The sequence below is a fragment of the Athene cunicularia genome, assembly GCF_003259725.1.
Source record: "Athene cunicularia isolate RWA chromosome 1 unlocalized genomic scaffold, athCun1 chr1_part2, whole genome shotgun sequence".
Lineage (NCBI taxonomy): Eukaryota > Metazoa > Chordata > Aves > Strigiformes > Strigidae > Athene > Athene cunicularia.
The window spans coordinates 31,197,585-31,224,477 of NW_020799092.1; the positions used below are offsets into that span (position 1 = coordinate 31,197,585).

The 26,893-nt window shown below is 36.9% G+C and overlaps 1 protein-coding gene across 4 annotated transcripts in view; it reads right to left on the bottom strand.

Moving 5' to 3' along the window:
- The window catches only part of APAF1 (apoptotic peptidase activating factor 1), a 39,118-nt gene extending 12,467 nt beyond the window's left edge, over window positions 1-26,651 (bottom strand). Inside the window, exons 1-18 of one of the 4 annotated variants that reach the window (XM_026868259.1) lie at window positions 26,096-26,642; window positions 24,033-24,174; window positions 23,566-23,755; window positions 22,262-22,459; window positions 21,069-21,252; window positions 16,908-17,020; window positions 16,257-16,388; window positions 15,242-15,480; window positions 14,557-14,724; window positions 13,587-13,718; window positions 10,321-10,434; window positions 9,555-9,733; window positions 7,180-7,306; window positions 5,012-5,137; window positions 4,266-4,397; window positions 2,272-2,397; window positions 1,011-1,172; window positions 615-743 (exon numbers count right to left, since the gene is read on the bottom strand). In XM_026868259.1, coding sequence (XP_026724060.1) covers window positions 615-743; window positions 1,011-1,172; window positions 2,272-2,397; window positions 4,266-4,397; window positions 5,012-5,137; window positions 7,180-7,306; window positions 9,555-9,733; window positions 10,321-10,434; window positions 13,587-13,718; window positions 14,557-14,724; window positions 15,242-15,480; window positions 16,257-16,388; window positions 16,908-17,020; window positions 21,069-21,252; window positions 22,262-22,459; window positions 23,566-23,755; window positions 24,033-24,170 — 2,589 coding nt within the window. In that variant the 5' untranslated portion in view covers window positions 24,171-24,174; window positions 26,096-26,642. Of the gene's footprint in view, window positions 1-614; window positions 744-1,010; window positions 1,173-2,271; window positions 2,398-4,265; window positions 4,398-5,011; window positions 5,138-6,484; window positions 6,577-7,179; window positions 7,307-9,554; window positions 9,734-10,305; window positions 10,435-13,586; window positions 13,719-14,556; window positions 14,725-15,241; window positions 15,481-16,256; window positions 16,389-16,907; window positions 17,021-21,068; window positions 21,253-22,261; window positions 22,460-23,565; window positions 23,756-24,032; window positions 24,175-26,095 lie in introns of those variants that run through there. The other 3 variants (XR_003400390.1, XM_026868260.1, XM_026868261.1) reach the window with 3 other exon arrangements.
- Window positions 26,652-26,893: the final 242 nt, after the last annotated feature.

Sequence of the window (26,893 nt, forward strand, 5' to 3'; positions counted from 1 at the left end):
AGGGAAATTGAACCAGCAGCCTCTTTGACTGCTATAATTTTAAAAGACGAGGGGAAAAAAAGAAAAAGATGACACAAAAAAAAAAAAAAAATCACTCAGTATAAAGAAATACAAGTTCAACTTGACCATGTAGGTTGCAAAACCAAAAAAGCCCCCCAAACAACAACAAAAAAAACCCAACCCCAAAACTGATACTTGTACAGGCTTACTCCAGCCATGCTAGTAGTCCCAAAGTTATTGTAGCTGTTTCATTCCAGTTTAGTGAGTTGTCACATTCTGTAGCAGCATATAGAAGGAGAGAAGGTTTGGTTTGAGTGAAGTGATACTCCTAAGAGCGACAACCATAACTTTAAATAAATTCAGTAGATTAGTCTTTTTATATAAATGTGAGTTCCATTGTCCAGAATGAATGTATGACTTAAAAATGTTATTTCCCAATTGACATTTTACATTTCAGAAGTGAACAAAAATCAAAAAGAATGAAGCACATTGAAAACCTGCTAAGACCGCTACATTTCTTTTACCTCTGCATACAACAAACTATTAAGACAAATGCAATAGTTTATATTACAATTAGTCTTTCCTGGTATAGTGTAGCAAAGACAATCACTTACCTCAACAGAACAGTGAGACAAAGCAACTGCTACTAAATCATCACCAGGACAAAAGTCACAGTATTGGATGGTACTGTGATGACTTATGATGACTTGTGATAACAAATCACTTGTCTTAATATCAAAAAGCTGTGAACACATAGTTACAATAGTTAGCACCCAGTCTGAATAACTTCACCATAGACAAATAGCTTATATGCTTAACAGCATACATTCTTGAATCTAGAAGGTATTTCTCCCAGTCAAGAAGTTTGCTGTCCACATATTTTTACTTTACACACACTTGAAACCACGCACCTTATATAAGAAAAATTTTAATGGCCTGTAATTTTAATCATAATTTTTATCTACACTGTAATATACTACCTCCAGAAAATTATAAAGTGAGGTACTTACCAAAAGTTTATTTCTGGCTACCACCAAAATCATGTCACCATTTCTGGACCAAGAGCAACATTTTACTAAAACCTCCACTTCATCTGGTTGCTCATCTGCATTTTTGAAGAAATCTTTTATTTCAATACTTTTCAGTTCATTTGCTGAGCGTGCTTCCCAGAGCTGCAATAAAAGGTCAAGGAAATACACAAAAGCTCTTTTTACTGATCTGGATACAGAATACAACAGGGGAGAGCTAACTCTCAATCACTTATAGGAAAGAGGCGGGGTGGGGGATAGGATACAAAAAAGCCTTTGCTACTTTCCCCATTCAAGAAATATCATTACATATTTACAAGCCCAGATGGCTTAGACATAAAGTTAAAAAACTAAAACAAACAAACAAACCAACCACACACAAAAAAAGAGGATTACACTGTAGCAGAACCCTCTCCCTGGGTTATTCGTTCATATCATTCCAGTCACAATGCTGTCTCAACTTCTACTTAACAAAAGAATAAAACTAAAAATAATACCTGCTCCATAACTTTATTAAAAGTCCACTTGCCATGAGAAATCTGGTATACATCTAGGTTTGCACCTTAATTTAATTGAGGGCCCTGACAAAACTCAACTGAATATTTCTATTCCCTCCACCAGAATTTTCCTTCTGAATGACAACAGCTACAGAAACCCTTCTTCCCTGATTTAGCAGGTCTCTACCTGCTAAATAAACATAAGAAAGAAAGATAACAGTGTTTTAAGAATGGCAGTTCTGAAATAGCATAGTTCTGTTGCAACCACAGGCAGTAAAAATAATACCTACATTCCGAGGAAAAACACATAAACCCCTCAAATTCTCTTCTAGTGCATACATTAAAAAGGCACATAGAAACTGCTTTTAATGTCTACTGATGATTCCTTTTTGGAGATGACAGAACTTTAAATTAACCTAAAAACTTAATACTATTTTTTTAAAGAAAACAAGTTTCACTCCTCCCCTCAAATTTTCTTAACAAAGTACATTAGTGAGAAAAGAAAAGTGGTGAAATGTAAAGGATTCAAAATGAAGCTAGCTAGGATTTAATTACAACTACAGGCACCCAACTTTTTTTCATAGTACTGAACAAGCTATTCCAAAATCTTGCATTAAAAATGGGACCAATAATCAACTGTTACAGGATTTAATTCACTAAAGCTCATCATGCAGACAAAGTTTTCTTATACATATTTCACATTTTATAAAAAAATATAATCAAAATGGTTGATTTATACTGTGTACCTTTACTGTTCCATCTGTTGAGCAGCTAGCAACATATTCATCATTTGGTGAAAATCTACAGTGATTGACAGAATTTACATGACCGATCATCGTATTTCTACAATACTTCCTGTTCAAATCCCAAAGCTGCATGAGAAATAAACATACAAATATCAACATATTCATTAATTATGCAAAGACAGATTGCTCTTGTTCTTCTCAAAATCATGCAACCCCAATTTTTTTTTTTCTTAGTTTTACCCACATGTTGATGCTATGCCCCAGGCTATCCCACAGTCTGCCTCCATCTGCTAATGTGCACGAAAACTATTAACATCAGAATTACACAGAACTAGTTAAACTTTCTGTACAGTGCAGACAAGGCCCTTGAACAGCACTAAGTTAATGAAAGTTTCCTCAGACTGAGGAAGAAGCTTCCTATTGACTCTTTCCCTTTCAACTCTCAAGTTCAGAGTTATGCAGTTTACATGTGATAAAAAAAAATGAAATCTCTCAGGTTTGTCTTGAACATTCTGAATATTATCCTTGCCACATCCACACTAACAAAGTTAAAAGAACATTCCACTTTTTTTTTTGTTTAGGGATCCTCCTTCCACACCCTTCTCACATGCACTGTTTTACAAGCCTACAAGCCTTCATTCCCCTGTTTCAAAATTTCTTCCCTTTCTCCTATATAAAAAAAAAAAATTAAAAAATCATGCAGAGTGTTCAAGTGAGAGCTCAGAACATGAACAGTCATTGTATGGTGTTCTCTAAAAAAAGACCCAGGCCCTTTTGATATTGTGAATACTTTAGTTCTCATTACTCTTTCATTACTCATGAAAGTGCCGAACACGGTCTAAATTCTTAACTTAGAATTAATTCTTAATTCTAAATCTACCTGTTGCAAAGCGTCAAACAGCAAATGCATCTGCTGAGGTATTCAGGAGGTCAGCACGAAAGCCACCTCTTTCCACCCTGACATCAGATTGTAACTGTATTTTACCTCCAGTTTACACAGACACAAGCTCTTGCAAGAACTCTTCACATAAGACTTCACAATATGACACCTCACATCCTGCTAGCTACAGCTGGAAGTGACACTTGTCCTCCACACTAACTTCTGTTTACTCCTAACAGTTCTCTTGCACTGGAACTGGGCAACTGAGCTACTACAGGGAACTAAAAGAGCAGAAAACCAATCCCACCAAACAGAGGTTTTTGCTGAGCTGGCTGCTTGAACTATCATACTACTGTAGATTAAGATTAGCACAGGCACTGCAACAAAGGCAAGAATATACAGCCAGGGCATCTTCAGTGTCAGTTAACTACATGATTTGCTTAGTTGTACTGTGAAATTGCACTCTTATTTGCCACAGTCTAGGCCTTACTTGATTATTCTGACTACCTCCATCCCTCAGAGGTAGACTTCAGTTGCCTGATTTCTGCTCTTTTGTGTATGCATACTGCCTTCCAATCTGAACATTGACAGCTGGTTAACCTGACAAACCTCTTGCTTTGATTACTGCTGTTTTGTTGGCTTCCAACTTCATTTCTTTACTATGCCTAATCAATTTAATCAGAAGATGAACTTGCTACACTTCCATTATACTTTTTTCTTTCATTTCTTCAGCATCCAGTTTTTTAGGTTACTAATATTTTCAATCCTAAATTTCTACCCTCATTTCTCTTACATAATTTTTAATCAGGTATTTCACTCCCATACTCTCCCATTCTCATCTCATCCTATAAAAGCCTTGCTAAAGTCCTCACCTTCCTGCCCTATGAAGAGAGGACTTGCCCATTCTCCTTCACTGAGCATAAACACTCCTTCTGTTCTGCTTTTTTGAAATCTGATTACAGAGCTGTACTCAGTACTCTTAATCTGTTGCCATCTATTTTCTATGAGACTCATTAAAAAAACCTTAATTTATACTGTTTAAAAATATTTATACATCAATAATTATCCTGTTACGGTACGCAGCATGAGAATAATCTCAACCTTTTTCACTTACTTTGATGAAAGTGTCATTTGAGCAGGTGGCTAAGAGATACTGACCACTTCTGTTGTTGAACTGGCAGCAATTGACCTGCTCTGAGTGTTCTTCATATACACACCTGCACTGGCCTGTTCTTGAATTCCAGATCTAAACAGAATTGAAGGATGAAAAAGACTTTTAAATATATTTTAAAGTATTTCACTTTAAAAAAAGGAATCTGTAAACTATGCTGAAATAAAGCCCTAAAACACTTTTAATAACACCTCAAAAAAGATTTGAAGGAAAAACATATATATTTATAAATTAGAAATAAAAAGTTATGAGGGAAAGGTCATAATTCAAATTAGAATCTGATATATACTGGAATTTCACCAAGGTTTTGCTATAACAGTGAGGAATTTAAAAATTCCAAATAATTCACATGTAATGAAAAAAAAGAATTACGGATACATTCATCTCACATTATGGATAGGATTGGACGCATACATTATGTTCTACTTAAAAAGAATCATCTGATAAAACAAGTAAAATAAGTGGTAATTCTGTAAGGATGATGTTAACATCAAGAATCTTTTACGTTACATAACAAGGGGCCTTATCTGTTTGTTAAGTAGTGAATTATCCACATAAGATTTAAGACAGTTAAAAAAACCCTTTAGTCTTAAGAATCTCCCCTGCTTGAGTTGGTTAAAACTGAAAACAGAATTACTTATTTAAAAAAAAAATAAAAATAAAAAATTGTCTGTTCTCTATTTCCTTACCTTCACTTTTTTATCAGCAGAACAAGTTGCTACAAATTCACCATCTGCAGAGAAAGCGCAACAAAGTATTTCATCATCATGGGCACTTATCTCCAAGAGTCTTTCTCCACTTTCTGCTTTAAACACCTAAAATAATAAACAATAAAAATCTTAAAAGCCACAATACAATTTTAAAACACAAATATGTTTGTTTTTTCTCAAACAGCTCTCTTTATATCTGCTTGTCATAAAATTAATCTACTTTTGAAAGAATATATAATTTCAGGGACATTAACATATAATTATAAAAATATTTAATTTGAACTTCAATTTTGTAAGGATGATAGAAACTGTTAGGGAAAGAAAGATTGAAAACTGATTTTAAAAGAGATTTCTGTATGCAATGTGTGTTTCATTAATGACTTTTTCTACCTTCACTCTTTAAGCTTAAATCCATGTCCTTTCTCAGTATTTTGTAACAGTAACTGCAAAACACTATCTATTAACAAAATCTAAACTATTCTTAAAACTAGAAATTTCAGGTTTATCTCTCTCACTCTCTCATATCCTTCTGTGGAAAGTAAGACTTTCAGCTGCAACTGATGATTTGGGGAACAAACACAAAAAAAGCACTAGTGAAAAGTCATATGGGATGACACAAGTCTGTCTTGAGCAATAAAATGTCAGTTAGGGAAAAGTGTCACATAATAAATGATTTCTCAAAATTCTGGTATTTAACTTTACAATGGTGGGGGAAAAAAAAACAAACAAACCAGGTCTCCCTTTCCTCCTTAGGTTATATATTCTTAATTATTAAACAAATCACAAGGTGCTCTCTACAGCAGCATTCAGGATACTACAATTGTGAAGTCCCCATTATCTCCTTTTTCATTAAATGGGAGTATCAATGACAATGAAATGTTTAGTATTGGTTCAAATAAAAACTTAAATACTGAAGTAACAGGAAATCTACTTTTACAATAAGTTCTGCAGAACATGTGTTCTTAATCTAGCAATTTTTATTTTACAGAAATAGTAGAAGTAGCCTTGAAAACTGAAAAGCTTAGGCCACTACTGGAGAAAACATGAATGAGCTCAGAGTAAACAATGAAAAAACGATAATTGCTAATTTTCCTATTACTTCAACAAAAGTTTAGTTTAAACACAATCACAGTCCAGAGATTTTAGTTTTTTGGGTAGAAATGGAAGAGAAAAATAAACAATCTGCAGTCTCAATAACGAGGCCATTAAGTTCAGAAGCTCAGCACAGTAACTTCAGCACAGCATAAAACAAGTACATCCACCAGGCATCTCCTTAAGTGGATGCCATGATCATAATATTGTAGAAGCCAGCAAATAAATAAATAAAAGCACAACACATTAAGTAGCCAAATGAACAGCAACTAAGCACCACTAATATTATTTTAGTACTCGACTTATCAAGCATCCAAAACAATACCAAAGGCTTGCAGAAAAGTTGTTCTTTTCCCTTACCTTTGGCTGTCTGGAATATGGATACTTTACCAGATTACTGGCTGGCTGATTGCTAGTTTTCTTGAGAGCTGGCTGGCTCCCCTCCAGGCAGACTGCTGGCAAATTTGTATTAGTCACTTTCCTCTCTGTCTCCCCTAATTCACTTAAGAACTTTGAGCCTATTTCCAATCTAATACCATCCTCAAATTCAGGGGTTCGTTTTTATTCTCAGATGTATTTCTTTTGCATAAGACAATTTACTAATTAAGCATCAAAGTATCATAATGTCTATTACCATCCCACAGAAATAGTAAAACTGTAACTAAAACGTCTTACTGTTTCTCACTTCTGTAGAAGGTCTACTGTGACTGGAAATAACACTTTTGCAAGCAAATACTAAATATGCTGGGGTGCGTTACTTAGGCTGTGAGCTCTTCCGTACCAATTAAAAGGTGTCTTACATTCATGGATTACAGCTGTGAGGGTATAAACCCTGAAATCACTCAGTTTAGCTTTCTAACTTACAAGACAACGCTTCCTATTCTAAACATGCAACTTGATGTTTATGTAATACATCCTTTTCAATCATTTGTCCCCAGTATGTTCTAGCTCTCTAATACCTCCACATAACAGCAAAAGAAAAGTGACAGGACTGTTAACGAATGTTATCAAAATGGCACATAGCATCTCTTTTCATTTATGCAGAAGTATCTTACCTGAAGTGTTTTATCAGCTCCGCATGATGCTATTCTTTGTCTATCCTTAGAAAAACAGGCATGGTAAACTGCATCTCTATGTGGACGAACCACCAGACGGTAGAGGTTTTTCAAGGATTTTTTATTTCTACAGGGTAAGACAGTTGATTTTAGATAAGTAAGATTTCTAGTGCCTTTTTATTATTCAAAATCCTCTGTAAAAAGATAACACTTTTTCCACACATCTTGAGCAGCAAGCTTTATAACAAACAATTAGTTTAGATCTTAGTAAATTTATTTTCACAGCAGTGACTCAATTCTTATCACTAGATATTTAAATAAAATCTATGACTATCACCGCATTTCAATCAGAGATTAAGTACAGAATCTCACACCCTGCCTCACTTTAACAAAAACTTAGAATTAGTAGAAATGATAATCACCCTGTTTAGCCTGACCTTAATATAGAAAGCTGTCACTATAGTAAGTGATGAATAGATTGTTACAAGATTTTTTTTTTTCTAGAGTCAAAATGAATCAATGTAGTTCAAGTTTTTATTGTTACCAGTTTCAATCTTCAGGCTTACCATTTAAATAATGGGCAAAACTTCTCAAAGTAGCTGTGCTATAGAACAAAAGCAAATTTTCACTGCAAAATATTGACTCATCTAAGCCAACATTTCACAGAATCATCTATGTTGGAAAAGACCTTGAAGATCATCTAGTCCAACCACTAACCTAACACTGACAGCTCCCAACTACACCAGATCCCTCAGCGCCAAGTCGACCCAACTCTTAAACACCTCCAGGGATGGGGACTCCACCACTGCCCTGGGCAGCCCATTCCAATGCCCAACAACCTGTTTTGGAAAGAAATGCTTCCTAATATCCAGTCTAAACCCTCCCTAGTGCAATTTGGGGCCATTACCTCTTATCCTATTGCTTGTTACTTGGTTAAAGAGGCTCATCCCCAGCTCTCTGCAACCTCCTTTCAGGTAGCTGTAGAGGGCAATGAGGTCTCCCCTCAGCCTCCTCTTCTCCATACTAAACACTCCCAGTTCCCTCGGCCGCTCCTTGTAGGACACGTGCTCCAGACCCTGCACCAGCCTCGTTCCCCTTCTCTGGACACGCTCGAGTCATTCAATGTCCTTTTTGTAGTGAGGGGCCCAAAACTGAACACAGGAATCGAGGTGCAGCCTCACCAGTGCTGAGTACAGGGGTAAGATCCCTTCCCTGTCCCTGCTGGCCACATTATTGCTGACACAAGCCCGGATGCCATTGGCCTTCTTGGCCACCTGGGCACACTGCTGGCTCCTGTTCAGCCGGCTGTCAATCAACATCCCTAGGTCTCTTTTTTTTTTTTTTCTTATTTTAAATAAAACTAAAATTGCTGGTCAAGACAGCAGTGTATTCACCTACATATCCTACAAATGATTTTTAGAAACCTGCCCTAGGACAGAAGACAAAAACATCTGTCTCAGTTCTGCTGATTTCAGTCATGTTCTGCAGCATAAGTCTCCTACATCCAAGGTGAAACTACCAAGTGAACTACCTGGTGATTGACTCTTCTGAACTGTGCAGCTTCCAAGCATTTCTGTTAGAATTCTGTTAGCTATGAGAAATTAAATAATCAAATATTCAAAGTGAAGACCTGGATTTAAGTATACCTGGATCAACCTGTCTGGTTATTACCATAATTACCTAACACAGAAACATTCTGTTTTGTGACCACCAAGTACTGTAGGTATTAGAATAGAAACATCAAACAGAAGAATCTAACAGAGACAATTATGCCATCAGATGACTACTGGACTATGCTGGAAAAATATTTAGATATATATACTTTTTCCTTAAACAACTTCCAAAAATATGAAAACAGCAAATAATTACTCACATAGAAATTTCAAGATTAGGTAGAGATTACATTTTAGTACTTTTACTTTTAGTATTCCCCAACTCACTACTTTCAAAAAGTTCACAAGTTAACACAAATGGTCTCCTTTTTAAAGTGTAAATTTTACTAGAAAACCTAACAACATACTGTGCTATCCCCAGTACTTGCACTGAAATTCTAACTTTAAAAAAAAAAAGTACTTAGATAAGTTTCAAAGTCTCCTTTTCATCTTTGTAGTTATTTAAATGGAAAAATCATTGAGCACAGAATAAATTTCTCTTTTCTCTACTCATTTCTATGTAATTGTTACTAATTTGTGGCCTTATATAGAGAGTTCCCCTCTTCCTACAAGTTCTTGAAAATTATTTCACTTTCCCCTGAAAATATACAGCAGTTCTTAAAAAGGTCCTTATATTAGCCATACATTGTATTTAGTTGTACATTACATTATTTACTTGGATCAAGGGATCAGCGTATCGGCAGATGGACTGCAGATACTTACATCCATTCCAAATAAAATGTTCCTGTTTCTTTTTGAGCATGTAGCTTGGCTTGTTGATACACCTCTGATGTCTCTGGCTGGCAAAGACCCAGCTGTATAATGTCAGGAAATGGCTGCCGTCCGAGAAGGTGCCCATTTAAAGACAGAAATTCCTGGAAGTTCTCACGTACTGTGCTATCCTACATACAGAGTAGACACTGTTTAATAACATAGAAAGTGTATTTATTTCCTAAGTGTCCTTTGCTTTTTTAAATTTTCTATACGGCTAATATTCTTACAGAAGCATTTAGTCCTATTTTTCTATTTAGTTCTATTAGCAAGTACATATGATAGACTGAAATATTTAATTATCCTACTCCAGAATGCATATTAACCTTACTTTTCGAATAAAGGATACTGGCAACAGTGATTTACTCAATAAGTAGTCAATGTGAAATACCAGAAAGACTATTCCAAGCAGCCAACAAAATTCTATACCTCCTCAAAAGCAGAGTATCATGAATACCCCACTGTTAGGGTCCTGTTGTTCACCTTAGTTATGATTTCCATGGTCAATTACTTGTGCACTTACTGAAGTTACAACTAAAACTGAAAATTAAATTTTTCTTCATTTTTCTCTACTCCAAGTTAAACTCAGTACTCTTCTTATGTTCAGTATTTTACACTTTCTATATATTCCCCATATATACATACATCCAACAAAATGTAATTAAAAAGAGAAAAACATATTTGGAATAGACTGATCATTTACCTTTTAGTATCATACCTTTTGATCCAGGATTGAACTATATTCTACGTATTCATGAATCAGGTGAGCAGGCCCTACCAATTCTGTTTTAGCTTTAATCCAATCTAAAGAAAACATAAGATCATGGAGTTCCTACAAGAAATACAAATTTAAATTCAGAGCATAATTAAGGGGGAAAAGAAAAACACAAGAAATACATTAGGTTATATAATACATTTAATACGCTTCAGTACAATTGTGTCTAGTTAAAAACTTAGGCAATTTCCTGTTGCCTGCATCTTACTTCATCAGGTATGAAAATTTGGGGTATAGAAGTCTAAGCTTGCTATTTTCATGCAAAGGACTGCTCTTTGATACAGCTAGTCGGAGAAGTGATGGGGGTACAAAGCAAATCTTGACATTTGTAGCACACAAGACCTGGTTTAAGATACAACTCCGAAAAAGCTGCTTCTAGTCCCGTCTAGCAAAGATCACTCTGTTCTTAACAGATGCTGAATTTGAATGAAAGCAAAAAAACTGTTATACATACATTTAACTTAAAAATGAGAAGGCTACTTGAAAGGCAATCAGAAACTGCAAATAGAATTAACAGAATAGAACAGACTATTTCAGTTGGAAGGGACCTATAATGACCAGCTATCCAACTCCTGACCAATTCAGGGCTGACCAAAAGCTAAAGCATGTTATTAAGGGCATTGTCCAAATGCCTCTTAAACACTGATGGGCTTGGGACATCTACCATCTCCCTAGAAAGCCTGTTCCAGGGTTTGACTGCCCTCTCAATAACGAAATGCTTCCTAATATCCAGTCTAAATCTCCCCTGGCGCAGCTCTGCACCATTCCCACACATTCTATCACTGGGTACTACAAAGATTAGATTGTGACTTTCCTCTCCACTTCCCCTCCTCAGGAAGCTGTAGAGAGCAACGAGGTCACCCCTCAGTCTCATCTTCTCCAAACTAGACAAGCCCAAAGTCCTTAGCTGCTCCTCATAGGACATTCCTTCCACCAGCTTTGTCGCCCGCCTCTGGACACATTCAAGGACCTTAACACTGTTCTTAAGTTGTGGGGCCCAGCACTGCACACAGTCCTCGATGTGAGGCTGCACCAACGCTGAATACAGCGGAATAATCACGTCTTTTGACGGGCTGGTTATGCTGTGTTTGATGTACCCCAGGATGCCATTTGCTCTCTGGACTTCCAGGGCACACCGCTGACTCATGCTGAGCCAGCTGCCAACCAGCACCCCCAGATCCCTGTCTGCAGGGCTGCTCTCCAGCCACTCCTCTCCCAGTTTATACCTGTGCCTGGCATTACTCCATCCTACGTGCAGAATCCAGCATTTGGACTTGTTAAATTTCATCCCATTAATCACTGCCCAATGCTCCAATCTACCTAGATGCCTCTGCGAGGCCTCCTGTCCCTCAAGAGTGTCAATAGCACCTTCCGGTTTGGTATCATCAGCAAACTTGCTAATGGTGCATTCCAGTCCTACATCCAGATAATTGATAAATATATTGAACAAGACTGGCCCTAGAATTGAAACCTGAGGAACACCACTGGTGGCCAGGCACTAGCCAGCCCCATTCCCTTTGAGCTCTGCCCTTCAGCCAGTTCTTCATTCAGAACACTATGTACTGACTCATCTCACAGTTTGACAACTTGTCCAGAAGGATGCTGTGAGGGACAGTTTTCTGGATGGGAATAACATTGGCTATAGCTTCAGGTCCGCAGGGATCTCCCCAGACTCTCAAGACCTTTGGTAGATGATCAAGAGAGGTCCTGCCATAATAACCACTAGCTCCTTCAGTACTCTGGGATGAATTCCATCAGGTCCCATGGACTTGTGAACATTCATCTGATATAGCTGGTCCCTTAAAATTTCAGTGTCCACAAATGGAAATTTACTGTTCCCACCCTTGTGGTCCTCTGACTCAGTGGACTGGGCAGTCCAAGGTCTGTCAGTATTATTAAAGACTGAGGCAAAAAAAGCATTGAATGCTTCTCCTTTTTCTTTATCTCTATCACTCAGATGACCATCTTCAACAAGTATTGGTCCAATGTTTTTCTTTAGACCTCCCCTAGCTATTAATGTACTTAAAAAAGCCCTTCTTGTTAAAAAAGCATTCTTGCTGGAATCAGGAAAACTGCTTAAAGATAACAATGCACAGGCTTGAAGTATATTCCAATTTAAAATCATTAAGTACCACAAGGATTGAAAGATTACCATGATTAAAAAACTAATAATAATAATACCTCCTAACTTTATTAGCCTTCCAACAAGGAGAAATCATATCTAAATAATGAGAAATAAGCAATATAAAGAGTCTAAACTCTGGGGAGCATACAGTCATAATGAGACAGGCTAAAGAACTCTGAGAATCTAGTTCTACAAAATGTAGAAATGCTAATAATAAAAACATTTTTCCAATCACTATAGAGACTGAGATAATGAAGTTAGTATGAGCCAAAAACCCCTAGATTTGTAGCCCACATTAATTATGAAGGTTCCTATAAGTGTATTTTATATGATGAGTCAGATGAACCATCTCAAAAGGAGTTCATGAGATAAGGTTGAGTACATGTGAAATAAAGCAATTAGCAATGAGGACCAAATCTTATTTGAGGCAAGAGTTCAAAAGACATTCAAGTGAAACTACTGAAGTATTAATCTTCCCATATGATTTGCATCTTATACTAGCTCAGTAACTAAAGAACGGTTGGTGGCAAAAATGACAGCAATTTTTAAGGGATCCAAGGCAATCCTGGGACCAAGATATTTGCCCATCTAACTCTTGCCGGATTTTTTGTGGCTGTTGAAATATAGTAATACAGAGAAAGAACTTTTACACACAAATCAGTATGATATATGAGGAAAAAAAATAGCAAGACTTCTTTAGAAAAAAATTAATCTAACTAAATTCTCTGAAGAAATCAATTTACTTGTATTATCTTACAATAAAGTGAGCCTGGGTTTTCAAAAAGGTTTAGACAGAATTTCTTATCAAAGTTTCTTAAAAAGGAAAAGAAAAACACAAGCTATTATGATACAAAGTAAGAAATCTTCTCAAGAACTGGTTGAAAGGACAACACACAAAGGGTAGAAACAGTTTTCATAACAGACTGATTATCAGTGGAGCCCCTAAAGGACTCTATGTTGAGTGTTTACCTGTCTGCACAAAAGCCTGGGAGAAGATAGGTTCGAGTCAGGAAAAAACCTGAGGGGAAAGGCAGGGGCAAGGGTGCGTCAAGAAAGGAAACAGAGGACACTAGTCAGAACTCACCTTCTGCATGTTGGCGCCAGCCATGTGATACGCTAGAAAGTTATACCAGTACATGCAATCCTCTTGAGATGGAACAGGCATATTAAGTTTGTAGTATTTCTTGTACTGATTCACTATGTTTTTATGTAGCTCCTGAAATGTGAATCAAAATGCATTTTCAGTTAATACTATACCAAGATATGGTTTGGTTTCAGTATTGAGGAATTATTAACATTATATTGCATATGGTATCAAGGAATAATATTATTTGCTCAATCATAATACCACAACAAATGAAATAAGAAAAGCTTACCTTCCAAAACTGTACACTTAACCTAATTTATTGCTTAAGACTTCTCCAGAAATATTCTCTAGATATTAAGACAGAAAAACAAGCTGTAACCTTCCTTCTTAGGTTGAGAACAGCTATCAAATCACTCTTCACATTAAATGTGGGTAGCCCCCCCAAAAAAAAAACAAAAAAAACCGACAAAAAAAACCCCTTATGTATGTAGATCTAAAGCAAGACTAAAAACTTGTCTTTTCTTCAGATCTACTTTTTCTGTCCTGTCCATCAGAACTGATAAATTTATTTGGCCCAACTTATAGCCCCTTTCCCTGCAAGTATTTCCTTAAATTGAAAAAAGGAGTAAAAAGAACTTCTCTGTACTAAAGAAGCTTCCTATTCTGGTAGGGTCTTGATGCCTTTGGAATCACCAGTGGAACATTCATCTCCTGCTGGAAACATCTTTGACAGAGAAATAATAGTCTCTCAGTTTAGTTTCTTAGCTGCAAATGGAATCATTGTGAAATCACTCCACAGTTTCAAGTTAAAAATAAATGTTTTTAATTAGTTAGCATTAAGTATATCCACATTATGGGCCTATTCTATGAAGGTACTCTGGATATCATTTAACAAAGGAACATTTCCTGAAGAATGCCCAGCTTTGGAGAGTAAAGTTAAGAGTAAGTACATCAGTAAATACCCTACCTGAAGCTGGTTGCGATTCTTCTCTGTGAGAAAGTCAAGTTGAAGATCATGTAAATAATAATGGAATGACTTCCCATTACGATCACAGAACAATAGCGATTTGTTAACAAATTCCTGTAGTATATCTTCAACTTCTTCAGTTTCCATATCCCAAAGAATGCAGAGAACCTAAAAAAAGGCACAATAAGAATCAAAACTAAGAGGTAATATGACTTGTATGAATATGATAAAAGGCTACCAATTAACTGACAACTAAATAAATGCTAAGAAATATAGACATGTTACAAATGGTGATAAATTCATTAAGTTACCTATTCTTCCATATCAAACTACAGGACAGATAATATAAGTTATGCTATCTTTTGTGTATTTGTGATGATTTATGGTGATTGTATCTTCTTCTTAAAGGAGACAAATTTCACATCAGTTTTTAAGCCTTCAGAGAGCTCAACTACAATCTAATTAAAGAGCCATATAAAGAATGCACATAAGCATTATGAATACATTTAGTTTTAGTACTGACAATAAAAGTCATGATACAATAATGGACTTGACCTACCCAATCTAGCAATTACTATTAAGTTACATACAACACAAGTTATACACAATAATAATGTTATGAATTCTTTAAAGTTATTGTTTGTATCTCATAAAAATTATTAGATTTCTGCATTGTTGTTATTACCTTAGTAGGTACTTTAACATCTTTTGGGAGGATAGAGAGGTCTTTATAGTAGTCTTTATAATTGTCATTCAGTTGCTCAACACTTATGGACATTGCTTCATCAAGGGCTTCATAATCATAAGAAGAAGATTTTCTTATCCTTTTAAACTGCTTATTCTGTAGCTGTTTCAGATAGTATTCCCAACGACTAGGGAAGTCTCGTAATAATGCGCCTATCAAGGATATCACAAGAGGAGAACCTGAAGAAAAAGATTAGTTTGATCTTAGAGGTTTTCAAGGTACACAATACAATAGTTTAGTCAAGTGGTTGAAGTCAGGTCATTTTCCCAATACACTGATTAAATTCTTGAGGTGTGGGGAACAGACCGTCTAGATGTCCATGCAGACATCTGCAAACTCACCAAATTTAAGTGTGTGGTGGTTTAAAGCCCTGCCGGGACCCAAGACCACAATGCCGCTCCTCCTCCCCCACCCTCAGACCTGACCCGAACAGGCAGGGAGTGAGATACAAACCCCAGGGTTCAGATAAGGAAAAATTTAATACAACATTGCAACAACAACAAACCGAACAACAGTGATTACAATAACAGTAATAACAATGAAACAGAACAAGAGATATACCGCACGGATACAGCGGTGAAGGTGTCGACATGAACATAAAGTGTTGTCTCTGCTCTTCCTGTGCTTGGGCTGGGACCTTATGTCAGCATGGTATCAAATAACCCGGCTAGAGCTCCCTTCCCACTGCTGGGGAAACTTAACCCTATCCTAGCTGAACAAGGACAAAGTGTAATAGGGTGGCAAGGGGAAGATAGGCTGAAGAAAACTACTTGAAAAATCAACACATGACACTTCTATTTAGTTTAAAAAAAAAAAAAAAAAGCATTTAACAAGCATATGCTTTACTTCAGGGGTACAGTATTAGAGAATGTTCCTTCCTCTATTTCTAAGTCAAAATCTAGAAGAAAATAATACAGTCAGTGGTAAATGGTATGTTAAAGAGCAGCAAGTATACCTTTGCATTCCCTTACAAGGCAGTTAGCTTGTTGTGGCAGTTCTGATATTTTCATATTCACAAATAGGGATAAAATCTCCAGTCCTTTCTCATGTGCTAGTCCACTTTCCACATGAACCTCGTATTTATTGCCTAGACATAGAAACATGGAAAAAAATTAAAAGAATGTAAAAAATCCTATGGAAATTGAGAGCATTTTTTGAGCAAAATCTGGAGCAAAGGACCTGGCTCATGATTTTTTGCACAGTATTTTAAGTATTTTATACACCTAGTACTAAGAAGCGATAAATTCTACTTACCACAGTCAAGTTTACAGTCTAAGTTTTTTGTCTCTGATGCAATCTAATAATTACAGATGTATTATGGGCATGTCATAGCAGTGACTGCTTAACAGCTTAATCAGTCTAACACCAGCAGTGTCACAGAGGTTAATTTATCCTGTTGAGAATAACTGCACTCTTCAATGTTGACTTTCGGGATAACATATAATACCTATTTCACAAGGAATATAAAGACTTACAGAGCAGAATTTTAAAACTTTGCCACTTGTGCACAAGTTGACAGACATAGAGTCTATCATTCTTTTAAAAGTTCAAAAGAACAAACTGTATACACACAATCTGTGGTGCAGGAGAGGAAACTGTTCCTTACCAGACACAGCGTCTGTTACGCTCCTGTCTCTGCTGGTGATAAGAACCTGACATTGATTATCAAACGCTTTTAATACCCAGGAATCCCAAATGTCATCCAGGATCAACAGAGATCTAGTGCAAGAAATATTGCAGATTTCAGATCAATTGTTAGTACTAAAATACAGTATTGCATTTTAATAATGAAAGAACATTTTCAGAATTTACAATGTATCACTACATAATCTTTTTGTATTAATATATAAAATACCTTAAGAGGGCATTAAACACTGTGCAAGAAAGTTGAATGCAAGTATCTAAAAAAAAAAGTTTTAAACAATTTTTTAACATTTATTGCTTTATAGCTATAATTGAAGTGTTAAAAGTAAAGTTTTTGAGAAATATTTCTAGTAGTAGATGCCAGGAAAACCAGAAATACTTACAGAGTGCTTTTCAAGTCATCAGGTGTCAAGACAAAGAAAAACGTTGCACAAGACTAGATAACAACTCTGATTAACATAGGCTAGTGATAAGTTTTGTGGGAGAAACAATTTCAGTTTCCTTTTGACTCAAGTTTCAGGGTTTTTTTTGTATCTTCAGAAAGCTATATAGACTAATCCTCTCGTGAAGGAATTGTCTTGAATGATGAGGCTCTTTTTACATAAACAACATTTTATAGTGACTACATATTCAAATCCTATGGCTAGTCTCATTTGTAGGTTACTACATGGAATCTCACCAGAATAATGTATAGTAGACTTCCCTACACCTGCCTATACGTGACAAAAAAGTTACTGAAAACTGGTTTTAAAAGGTTGGTTGCAAGGGAGCAAGAAGTCAAAAAGCTGGCAAGTAGATTCATGAAAAGAAATACCAGTTATTTGCATTCTGTGTGTCTTGTGAAGGAAAGAAAATTATTGAAACCAAATCCTATAAATTGTTTACATTTACTGCTTTTTTAATGTTAAAAAGGGATGGAATTTTCAGCTACACTAGTCATTGGTTAAATTGCCCAATTCCCACTGAAGCATGCCTAGACTTCAGCATTTTAATTCAGCTAAAAGATGCTTACACCATCAGTGCTTACAAATAAGGATTTTATCCTTCGTAAACAAGCACATACATATTATACCACATTTTTAAAGTTGTATGTAACTCTTGGACACCCATATCTCATTTTTATACAATTCCTCTATTAACACTCTTTTGATAAATCAGAGGGTTTACAAGAATACTATCATAGCCATAAATGATTAATTTTGTGGTACTTTCACACTTGAAAATATGATGGGCAGCATGAGTTACAGCCTGATTTTATGCTTTTAATTAACCTGAGAACTTCAAAGATCTCCCAGTCTTTTGGTACCTGTGATTTTCTTCCCCAACCACACTAACAAATCTTAAATCCTAATCAGAATTATTAAAAAAAAAAAAAAAAAAAAATTAACCCCTCCCAAACACTGTGATAACAATCACAGGAGATTTAATCCTGAAATTTCTTAATTTAAAGAAAATCATAGCTTCAATTTCTTCAAACATAATCCAATATGCTATTTTGTTCATAAAATTTTCATTTGATACTTTAATCCCAAGAAACATACTGGATTCACAGTTTGAATCCTTTGATTAATACTTTATTTTCCAAGAGATATACTGGGCTGACCATCTAAATGCAGAAAGAGCTGAAGTGACTTTCTGTCACCAAAGAGAATTCCAGTGCACAGCAAGCTCCTCCACAAGCCTCAGAACTAGTGAAGCTTGGTTTCCAGTGCACTTGTACCCTATGAACCTCAATCCCCAGCACATTCCACTCTACCTCCTCCCATGCCCACTATGATTTCCCAGATAACCCATCATCAGCAAGACAATCTTGTTCTTAGAACATTCTCACATATTCCCAACTGGACAGGATGAAGCCCAGGCTGTAGCCTGTTCTCAACAGAATCACAGAATCATCTAGGTTGGAAAAGACCTTGAAGATCATCTAGTCCAACAATTAACCTCACACGCAGCTTGGCGAGCACCCCAGCCAGCTCCTTCAGCACCCTCAGGAGTATCCCATCTGGTCCCATAGACTTGTGTGTGTATCTGTGTGATGCAGCAGGTCACTATCTCTTCCTGGATTGCAGAGGGGAGTCATTCTCCCAGTCTCTGTCTTCTGGCTGAGGAGGCTGGATTCCCTCAGTACAACCAGTCTCGTTATTAAAGACTGAGGCAAAGAAGGCATTAAGCCCTTCAATTCATTCAGTATACCGCTTTTCGCCACTGTCAATTTTCATAAATTTACAGAATTTTCGAAGATACAAAGTTCCTACCTTTAGAGTCAATGCTGGCCATATGCTCAAAATGTTTAGGGTAGAGGAAGAGAAAAGAAAGTGTAAACAGGACTAAGATGAACAGCGTGATCACATTAACATGGTTTTGAAATGGCAAAATCAGTCAGACTAGAAAAAGTTTGTAATCTATTCTTGTCCCTTCTCCTTGAGGTACAGGCATTCTCTGCAATACTCTTATTAAACATCTAGTACTTTATCTTGAAACAGATTAATGAACATTGCCAGGTCAACAGCATCCCACATGAGATATCTGGAAGTCTGTAAGAAAGACACTGCCACAGCTGGCATTGAAATGCCCTCAAATATAACCAAGTGCCTAATTATTTCTAAAGCTGGCATTTTCTCTTTTCCACTTAGTTACCTCAGCATACGGGTGCTCTTTTGACAAAACACAGTAAACACCTCTTAAATTAGTCACTTTGTGCAACTACAATCAATCTAGCATAGCACAGCATATCAACCATGCTAGGCTGTCATGCTTCTTGGCTATACAGTAGCTGTCAACTTCTGGAACAGTTCGTGATGCCATAGGAATACATCTTACAAGAACATAACACACAGTTCTCCCTTCTACTCAGAAGAGACTGTGATGTTGTGCATGAATTAAACATCCAAATTCTTCTGTATTGAAGAATTTTTGGTTTGTTTCCTAATGAATAAAGAGTAACAAGAATTGTGTCAACAGAAACAACCACTTAATACACCCCAGGGAAACCTGCCCTTTCAGTTGAAAGTGTCTTGTTTGCACTTTTGATACAAGACCTCCGCAGAAAATTAAAAATTTCTTGTGGAAGACCCAGCAGTGTTTTTCAAATCTTCGCAAGCAAGGTGGGTTTTTTTTCCTGTACAGAAATGGCAATATTCTACTCTATGTGATCTGTAAAGGTCACAAGGTTGGCTTATTATTCCTGGATATCTCACTCACGTGCAGGCTTGTTTACTTTAGTACAGATTTTCCCAGAAAGTAATGAAATCCTCAAGAAAAAACAGAAATTCTTGCTCAAAGATGAAAAAAATCTGTGCCGCGACTGAGATGCTGCTTGAATAGATCAAATCACTTTTCCTGAAATTTGAAAGAAATTGGTTTCTTGGTGATAATTGATTATATCATCAAAACCTGCTTTCGCTTTGATAACTCTAGACAAAACACTTTAAAGAGACATCAGCTGTTCTGAAAAGGAAAAATTTTCTGTAGCAATACACATCCTTTTACTGCTGTAAATCCTCACACGTCAGTGAAGCATTCTATGTACACAATGAGATCACTGAAAGTTACAGCAATTCTTATTTCCAACTGTTTGTTCCCGACTTTCATTATTCAACAACTAATAACTTTACAAGTGAATGTGACTCCTGCATATATTCTGTTAGCAGAAGACTTATTAGCCTACTAAATATATTCATATCCAGGACAAACCTACAATGTGTCCCTTAAGTTACTCCATTAAAAAAACCCATTTAAATGGGGGCAGAGTTATACTATCTACATTTTACATCTGCCTCTAGGATCTATTTACCTTTCAGCTTTTGTATACTTATCTGGACTTAATTATTTTTTTATCATATGTAAGTCAGTAATTTAGAAAATTTTAACAGGAACTCCTACAAAGGAATTAAAACTTCTGTAAGTATTGTTAGGTTCACATTGGAATAACACTTCCTAATTATCTACAGTAAAACAGGAAAAGAGGAAACAAAGTGGAAGAGTTAAGAAATTGGTTTAAAAAAAACAAAACAAAACAAAACCAAAAATCACACCACAGCACAGATGCCTTTGGCAATTAGACTGAAGTTACTCTGCAAGTTTTATCAGTTAAAAGAACAGTCTTTCATTTTACTGACATCACCTGGGATATCTACGTAGCATCAGTAAACGAAGACGATCTTTAGCCTCCTCAATGTTAAGTGGTGGCCTTTGTGAAAGAGTAGCATCATGTTCTAATCTACTACAGAGATTCTGAAGTTTTATTAGGAGCCCTGCTTTGTCCTGTTTTCCAACAGAGATCCAGTGAACTCCTCCTGGAAAGTAATCTAACAAGAAAAGCAATATTAATCATGCTATATATTTAAAATCAGAAGTATTTAATATAGCTTACAACAGCAATCAATAACTCAATTTCCATTAAAATCTAAAACTGTAAAGTCTATTGCAAGCCAAACTTGCAACTCTACCATTAACACAAAAGGATGGTTCTACAAGACCACAACTCTCTATTTTTAAAGGAACAGGCTCTGTAAGGCAAATTCCACAAAGAATTCACACTGCCATTGATGATGTCATCCCCCATCTCTACATGTCTTCCTGCCCATTGGCTAGTCTGACTTGGCATTTACTTTTTTAACCCTGTACTACCACAGGAGTCCAGAGTTTGGGATGTAAAAATTATCCAAAAACAGTGAACAGGAAGGCATGTAAGAGAGGCAGCTGTAGCACAGGATGCTGTAGCCTCTATCCCTACATCGTATTTTCTAATGCTTGAGTCCCCCTTTCTCCTTCAAGTGTCCTATGCAGGGGAAAAAAAAAAAAAAAAAAAAAAAAAAAAAATCATTAAATGATTTAATTTATGATCTGCTTTAAGATAAAGTGAAACTAGTGTAAACACTCCACAAATGCCTGCCATTATTAAAATATATTCAAAAGTTAGAGCAAGATCTTTTAAACTCATATAGCAAGCAGAAGAGTCTGAAGACTTAACAAGCAATGCCCCAAAGGAATATAAACTAGATATGATTGTTTTGCACTAACAGAAATAACAATTTTAAGTTAATCAGGGATGCATCTACTCTCATAAACCAAAGCAGATTCCAAGGTGAAAAGCTATAGAGAATCTTTTCCCATAAATTAATAAAACACTTAGTGGTCCTAGAGCACTAAATTGTTATGAAAGCTGTAAGCAAATATTTCAGAATCATCTAAGAAATTCAGAAACCTAAATCCTAAATTACTTTCAAGATGACATAAGATACTTCACCATATATGTCCAATACACATACACCTGTAGTAATTTTTATAAAAATATAGATGTTTTTCTAAAAGTACCTTCAAGAAGCTGATGATCCCTTAAAGCTTCTGCTGTTAAAACAGTCTTCCCACAACCTGCCATTCCATATACTGTGACCCAGCCTGGATCACTTCCCAAGCAGAACAGTTTCTGTTTAATATCATCTACCAGTTTTGGACGAGTGACAAATACAACTGGTCTCTGTGGTACACCTCCTTCACAGAGGATTGTCTTAACTAAAGTTAAAAACAAGAAACATGAAAATAAACAGCAATTTCTAAATGTGATGGCTCTTCAAATCAAATCAAACAACTCCCCACCCCAAACAATTAGCAGGGTCCCATACAAATGCTCTAAAAACTACTGGACTCACAACACCAAATACTGAAAAAAAATACTGCTTTTTAGAAATAAATTACTTAACCGGTAACTAGCCTCCCACCTACACTGGTGTTCCAATTAATAACTACATACAAGGCAAGCTAGTTATTACAACTCCAGTAGAAACTGTGGCAAACACAGGAGCTCAACATCACTATACCCAACTACCAAATCACTTTCTCTTCCAGAAGTTACTGCCCCATGGATGCAGCAGAAAAGAAAGCATGCTGTGTCAGGTAAAACATAACAGGAAAGGAAATGTGCATTTATTAAAGTGACCATATGTGGTGCCATATTACAATCATAAGTTTTGGGAAATCTTACTCAGGTAATCAAAATTCCACATGCCTATGACACTTAAAATGTAGAGTGCCAGTAAATACGGCAGTTAGACATATGCAGTTAAAAGGTTCTTCCCATTAGAAACTACCAATTTATTTCACATCAAAGATGATACTGATGGCAATGTAGGTAAAAGTTAGGAACTTACGTAGAGTAACTAAAAGACCTGGTGAAGAGAATTAAGCAACCTAATAACTCGATCAACTACGGGAAAGTAGGCTAAGCGATTAGAGATTACTTTTTAAGATACATGTCAGAATTTTGGAGGCTACAACTTTTTATGTGAGATTTAACTTCTCTAACATATATAGAAATAAAAGTCATGTACAACAAAATGTTACAATTTAGAGAAAACTGTGAGAGCTTCAGGTCTCCTGTCTTTTAAAATAAACATTACTTAATATGAACATTTTCAAGATGACCTACAAAAGTCCTAACTTTTGCAGCTCTCCTATCATATGAAATATATGAAATACAGAAATACTGACTACTAACACCAAAACAAGTGAATGCACCAACTACTCCTTCATTGGAACAGGTATTACAGATAGTCACTTATCAATGAATAAAAAAGGCAACTTTACTTTCAAGCACAGGGATTTGCTGTAGTTACACTGACCGTATGAAGTCATTCCATCCGTTGAACTCTTTCCGTTACCAGAGGAGATGGCAGGAATGCCATCCTGAAGAAGTGCAGCAAGATCTCTGTACCCTTCATGAAGCAATGCATTATAAAAGGATCTGTATGAATTATTATCTTTTGTAAGAATAATGTTTATTAGCATAGCTGCTCGCTCCTTCTGTGTATTCTAGAGAAAACATTAAAAGACATGTTATACAAAATTAAGAGACCTTAGAAATCATCTAATCTATCACTCTGTCAGTTATAGACTGTTTATAGTTACAAAAATAGCCTTCAACTTGACCAAGTTCATAACTCAATCTTATAAAGTGCAATAAAAACTGCATGGTAGGCATACACTTCAGAATTTGTTGAATTCAGGAAGGATAGACAGAAATCACCATTTTGAAAAGGATGATAAAACATGTAAGTAGACTAGGAAGTTAAGTAACATATTATTGTACCTGTTGTTTTACTCTCTCCTCCTCCTGTAATGTTAGTACTTCATCAGAAATCATACGATCCATAATATAAGAGGTCTTGATGTCTTTTTCCAATGCTTGGCGATTCATAAGTAAATAATTTCTACTCTTGACATCCATATTTCTTCAGTATGAAAAAGAGGGGGGGGAAAAAAAAAGGTCAAGTCAGAACCAGGCTATAACTTAAAAATACATGGAGAAAAGTTTTAAAATAGCTTATGAATTGTGGTTTTAAAGTCAGAAAAAGTGGCAGAGCAGCTGCATTAGGGGAAAAGATGGTGAATCTTTAGACAAGCTCATACTACAAACTGCAGAAAACTAAAAAATTAAGTTGCTCTTTTACTTCTGTCTTGATAAAGAAACTTTCATACTACTGCTATACAAATTTAATTACACTGTTTATATATATATATATATATATATATAAACATATATATATGCTTATACACTAGTCTAGCTTAGCTGGGCAAGACAGTAGCACCAAGAAAATACTGGGGAAATTATTATTTCCTTTTATCAGAGAAAAAAAAGGCATATTAATAGTTGTGTTGGGTCTGTGTGTGTGGTGGGGTTTTTGGTAGCAGGAGAGGGCTGTGAAAAGCTTCTCAAAGCTCCCCCAGCTCCAAGTCAGACCTGCCTCTATGCCAAGGCTGAGCCAATTAGTGATGGTGGCTGTGCCTCTGTGACAAATATATTTACGAAGGGGAACCTGGGAGGAGGAGGAGTTGTGAAGAAGACACTATGAAAACACCAAAGTCAGTGAAAGAAAGGAGAAGAAAGAGGAGAGGTGCACCAGAGCAGAGACCCCCTGCAGCCCATGGTGAGGGGTGAGGCTGTGCCCCTGCAGCCCACAGAGGTCACCAGTGGAGCAGATGCCCACCTGCAGCCCATGGAAGACCCCACACCAGAGCAGGTGGCTGCACCTGAAAAAGACCAGGACTCTGTGGGAAGTCCCCAGTGTTGTAGAGGACTGCAATACGTGGGAGGGATCCATGTTGGAGCAGCTTGGGAAGAGTTTGCAGCCTGTAGGAAGAACTCATATTGGAGAAAGTCTGTGGAGGACTGTCACCCATGAGAGGGACACCACACTGGAGCAGAGAAAGAGCGCAAGTCCTCCTCCCCTGAAAAGGAAGGAGCAGTGGGACTGACTGCACCTCCCACCCCCCTGCTGCTCAAGAGGAGAAGGTGGAGAAATCGGAGCAGAGCTGAGCCCAGGAAGAAGAGGAGTGGGGGGAAGGGGAAGGTGTTTTTAAGGTGTGGTTATACTTCTTCCTGTTGTACTCTGTTGTTAAGTGTTGTTGTTAGTGTTTGAACTTTTTCTCCCCTAATGAGTCTGTCTTTTGCCCATGACCTGTAATGGGTGTGTCATCCCCCTCTGTTTTTATCTCGATTCCTGAGCCTTTCACTTTATTTTTTCCTTCCCATTCCTGAGGGGGGGGGAGGGGTGAGCGACAGGCTGTGTGGTGATCAGTTGCCCTCTGGGCTCAAACCGCAACAATAGTTAAGTTCTAATAGTTCACAAGCTACCGTGAATATGAACAGTATTCTTAAAATATTGTTTAGATGGCACATGCTGTTATGTTTAATAAAAACATCCAGCTAAGCATTATTATAATCAGACCACAGTATTTGTCTGCTCTGCTTAGAGGCATATAAAGTACATATAAAAAGAATTTCAACCTTTAACAACTAGACTAGTAGTAAAACTTTTGTGCTCACTACATGAATGAAAGTTTTCATTAAAAAAGCAGGTATGTACTGCTAATTCTAATAAAAAGAAAAAAATCCCAGTGCTTTTCCACATTTCTATGAATTTATGCTTATGAACACTTGCAGAACTGAAGAATCGCAGTCTGTGCAAGCTTCTCATTTACTAGGAACTTGCTAAATGTCTCTATGAAAAGGTCTCCTCCCAGCCCAAAACACCCCTCAAAGTTTTTAAGTCCTTGGATCATGTGACTGGGACAACAGGTTGAGAAAGAGAACTGGTCTCATGGTTGACAGCACTGCGCAGAACTACAACAGAAAATAAAATCCCTGCATACCAAATCCCATAAAATAAACTCAATGTTGTCTCCAAGTTCAGGACTCAATACAACCACATCTGGATCTTGACACGATGTAAGATGGAGCACAAGCACTGCCAATGACTGAGCTATGCCTTCCTTTGTCAGCACCTGATATGCAACTAGAAACTTGTGTTCTTCCTGTATGTCATAAAAAACCCCTGCCTATAGACAATATACAATATAGAAAACTGTTGTCTACTATGTAAACGTTTTCCAGTACTGATCAACTGTCTCGGAGAGTCTCAAATGATCGAAATGATCTCTCCACACTCCTGCGGAACGACGGGAGGGTCTGTAGGCAGTTGCAAGACCCTTCACGGAGCAACTACGCAGCTGTGTGCAGAAACGTTCACACCGTTTCCTTCACTCCCTCCTTCAGCAGCTGGGCAGATGCTGTACAGCTGCCTGTGGATGAACCCACGATGGAGTGCTTCTTCTGCTGTCCTGACAAAATTTCCTATTTTACTACAAAGTATGTGGTTGGGAAAGGCTTCACCCTACCTTTACGCCACCACACTGTTTAGGAAAGAGGACTTGAAAGCTCCCCAGCCGAAAAACATCCAGGTTAAAAAGAAAAAAAAAAAAATCATCAATCCACCCGTGAAGCAAATACAAGAAGAAAGCACCCCACAAACACGCAAAACAAAGGGTGACCTCACCAGACACGCCTCACCGGAGCCGCCGTTACCAGCCAGAGGGAGAAGGAAACAGAAACCGAAGCGCTCAGAGGGGCCTCCCGCCGCCGGCACGTCCCCGCCGGGCCGGGGGACTCTG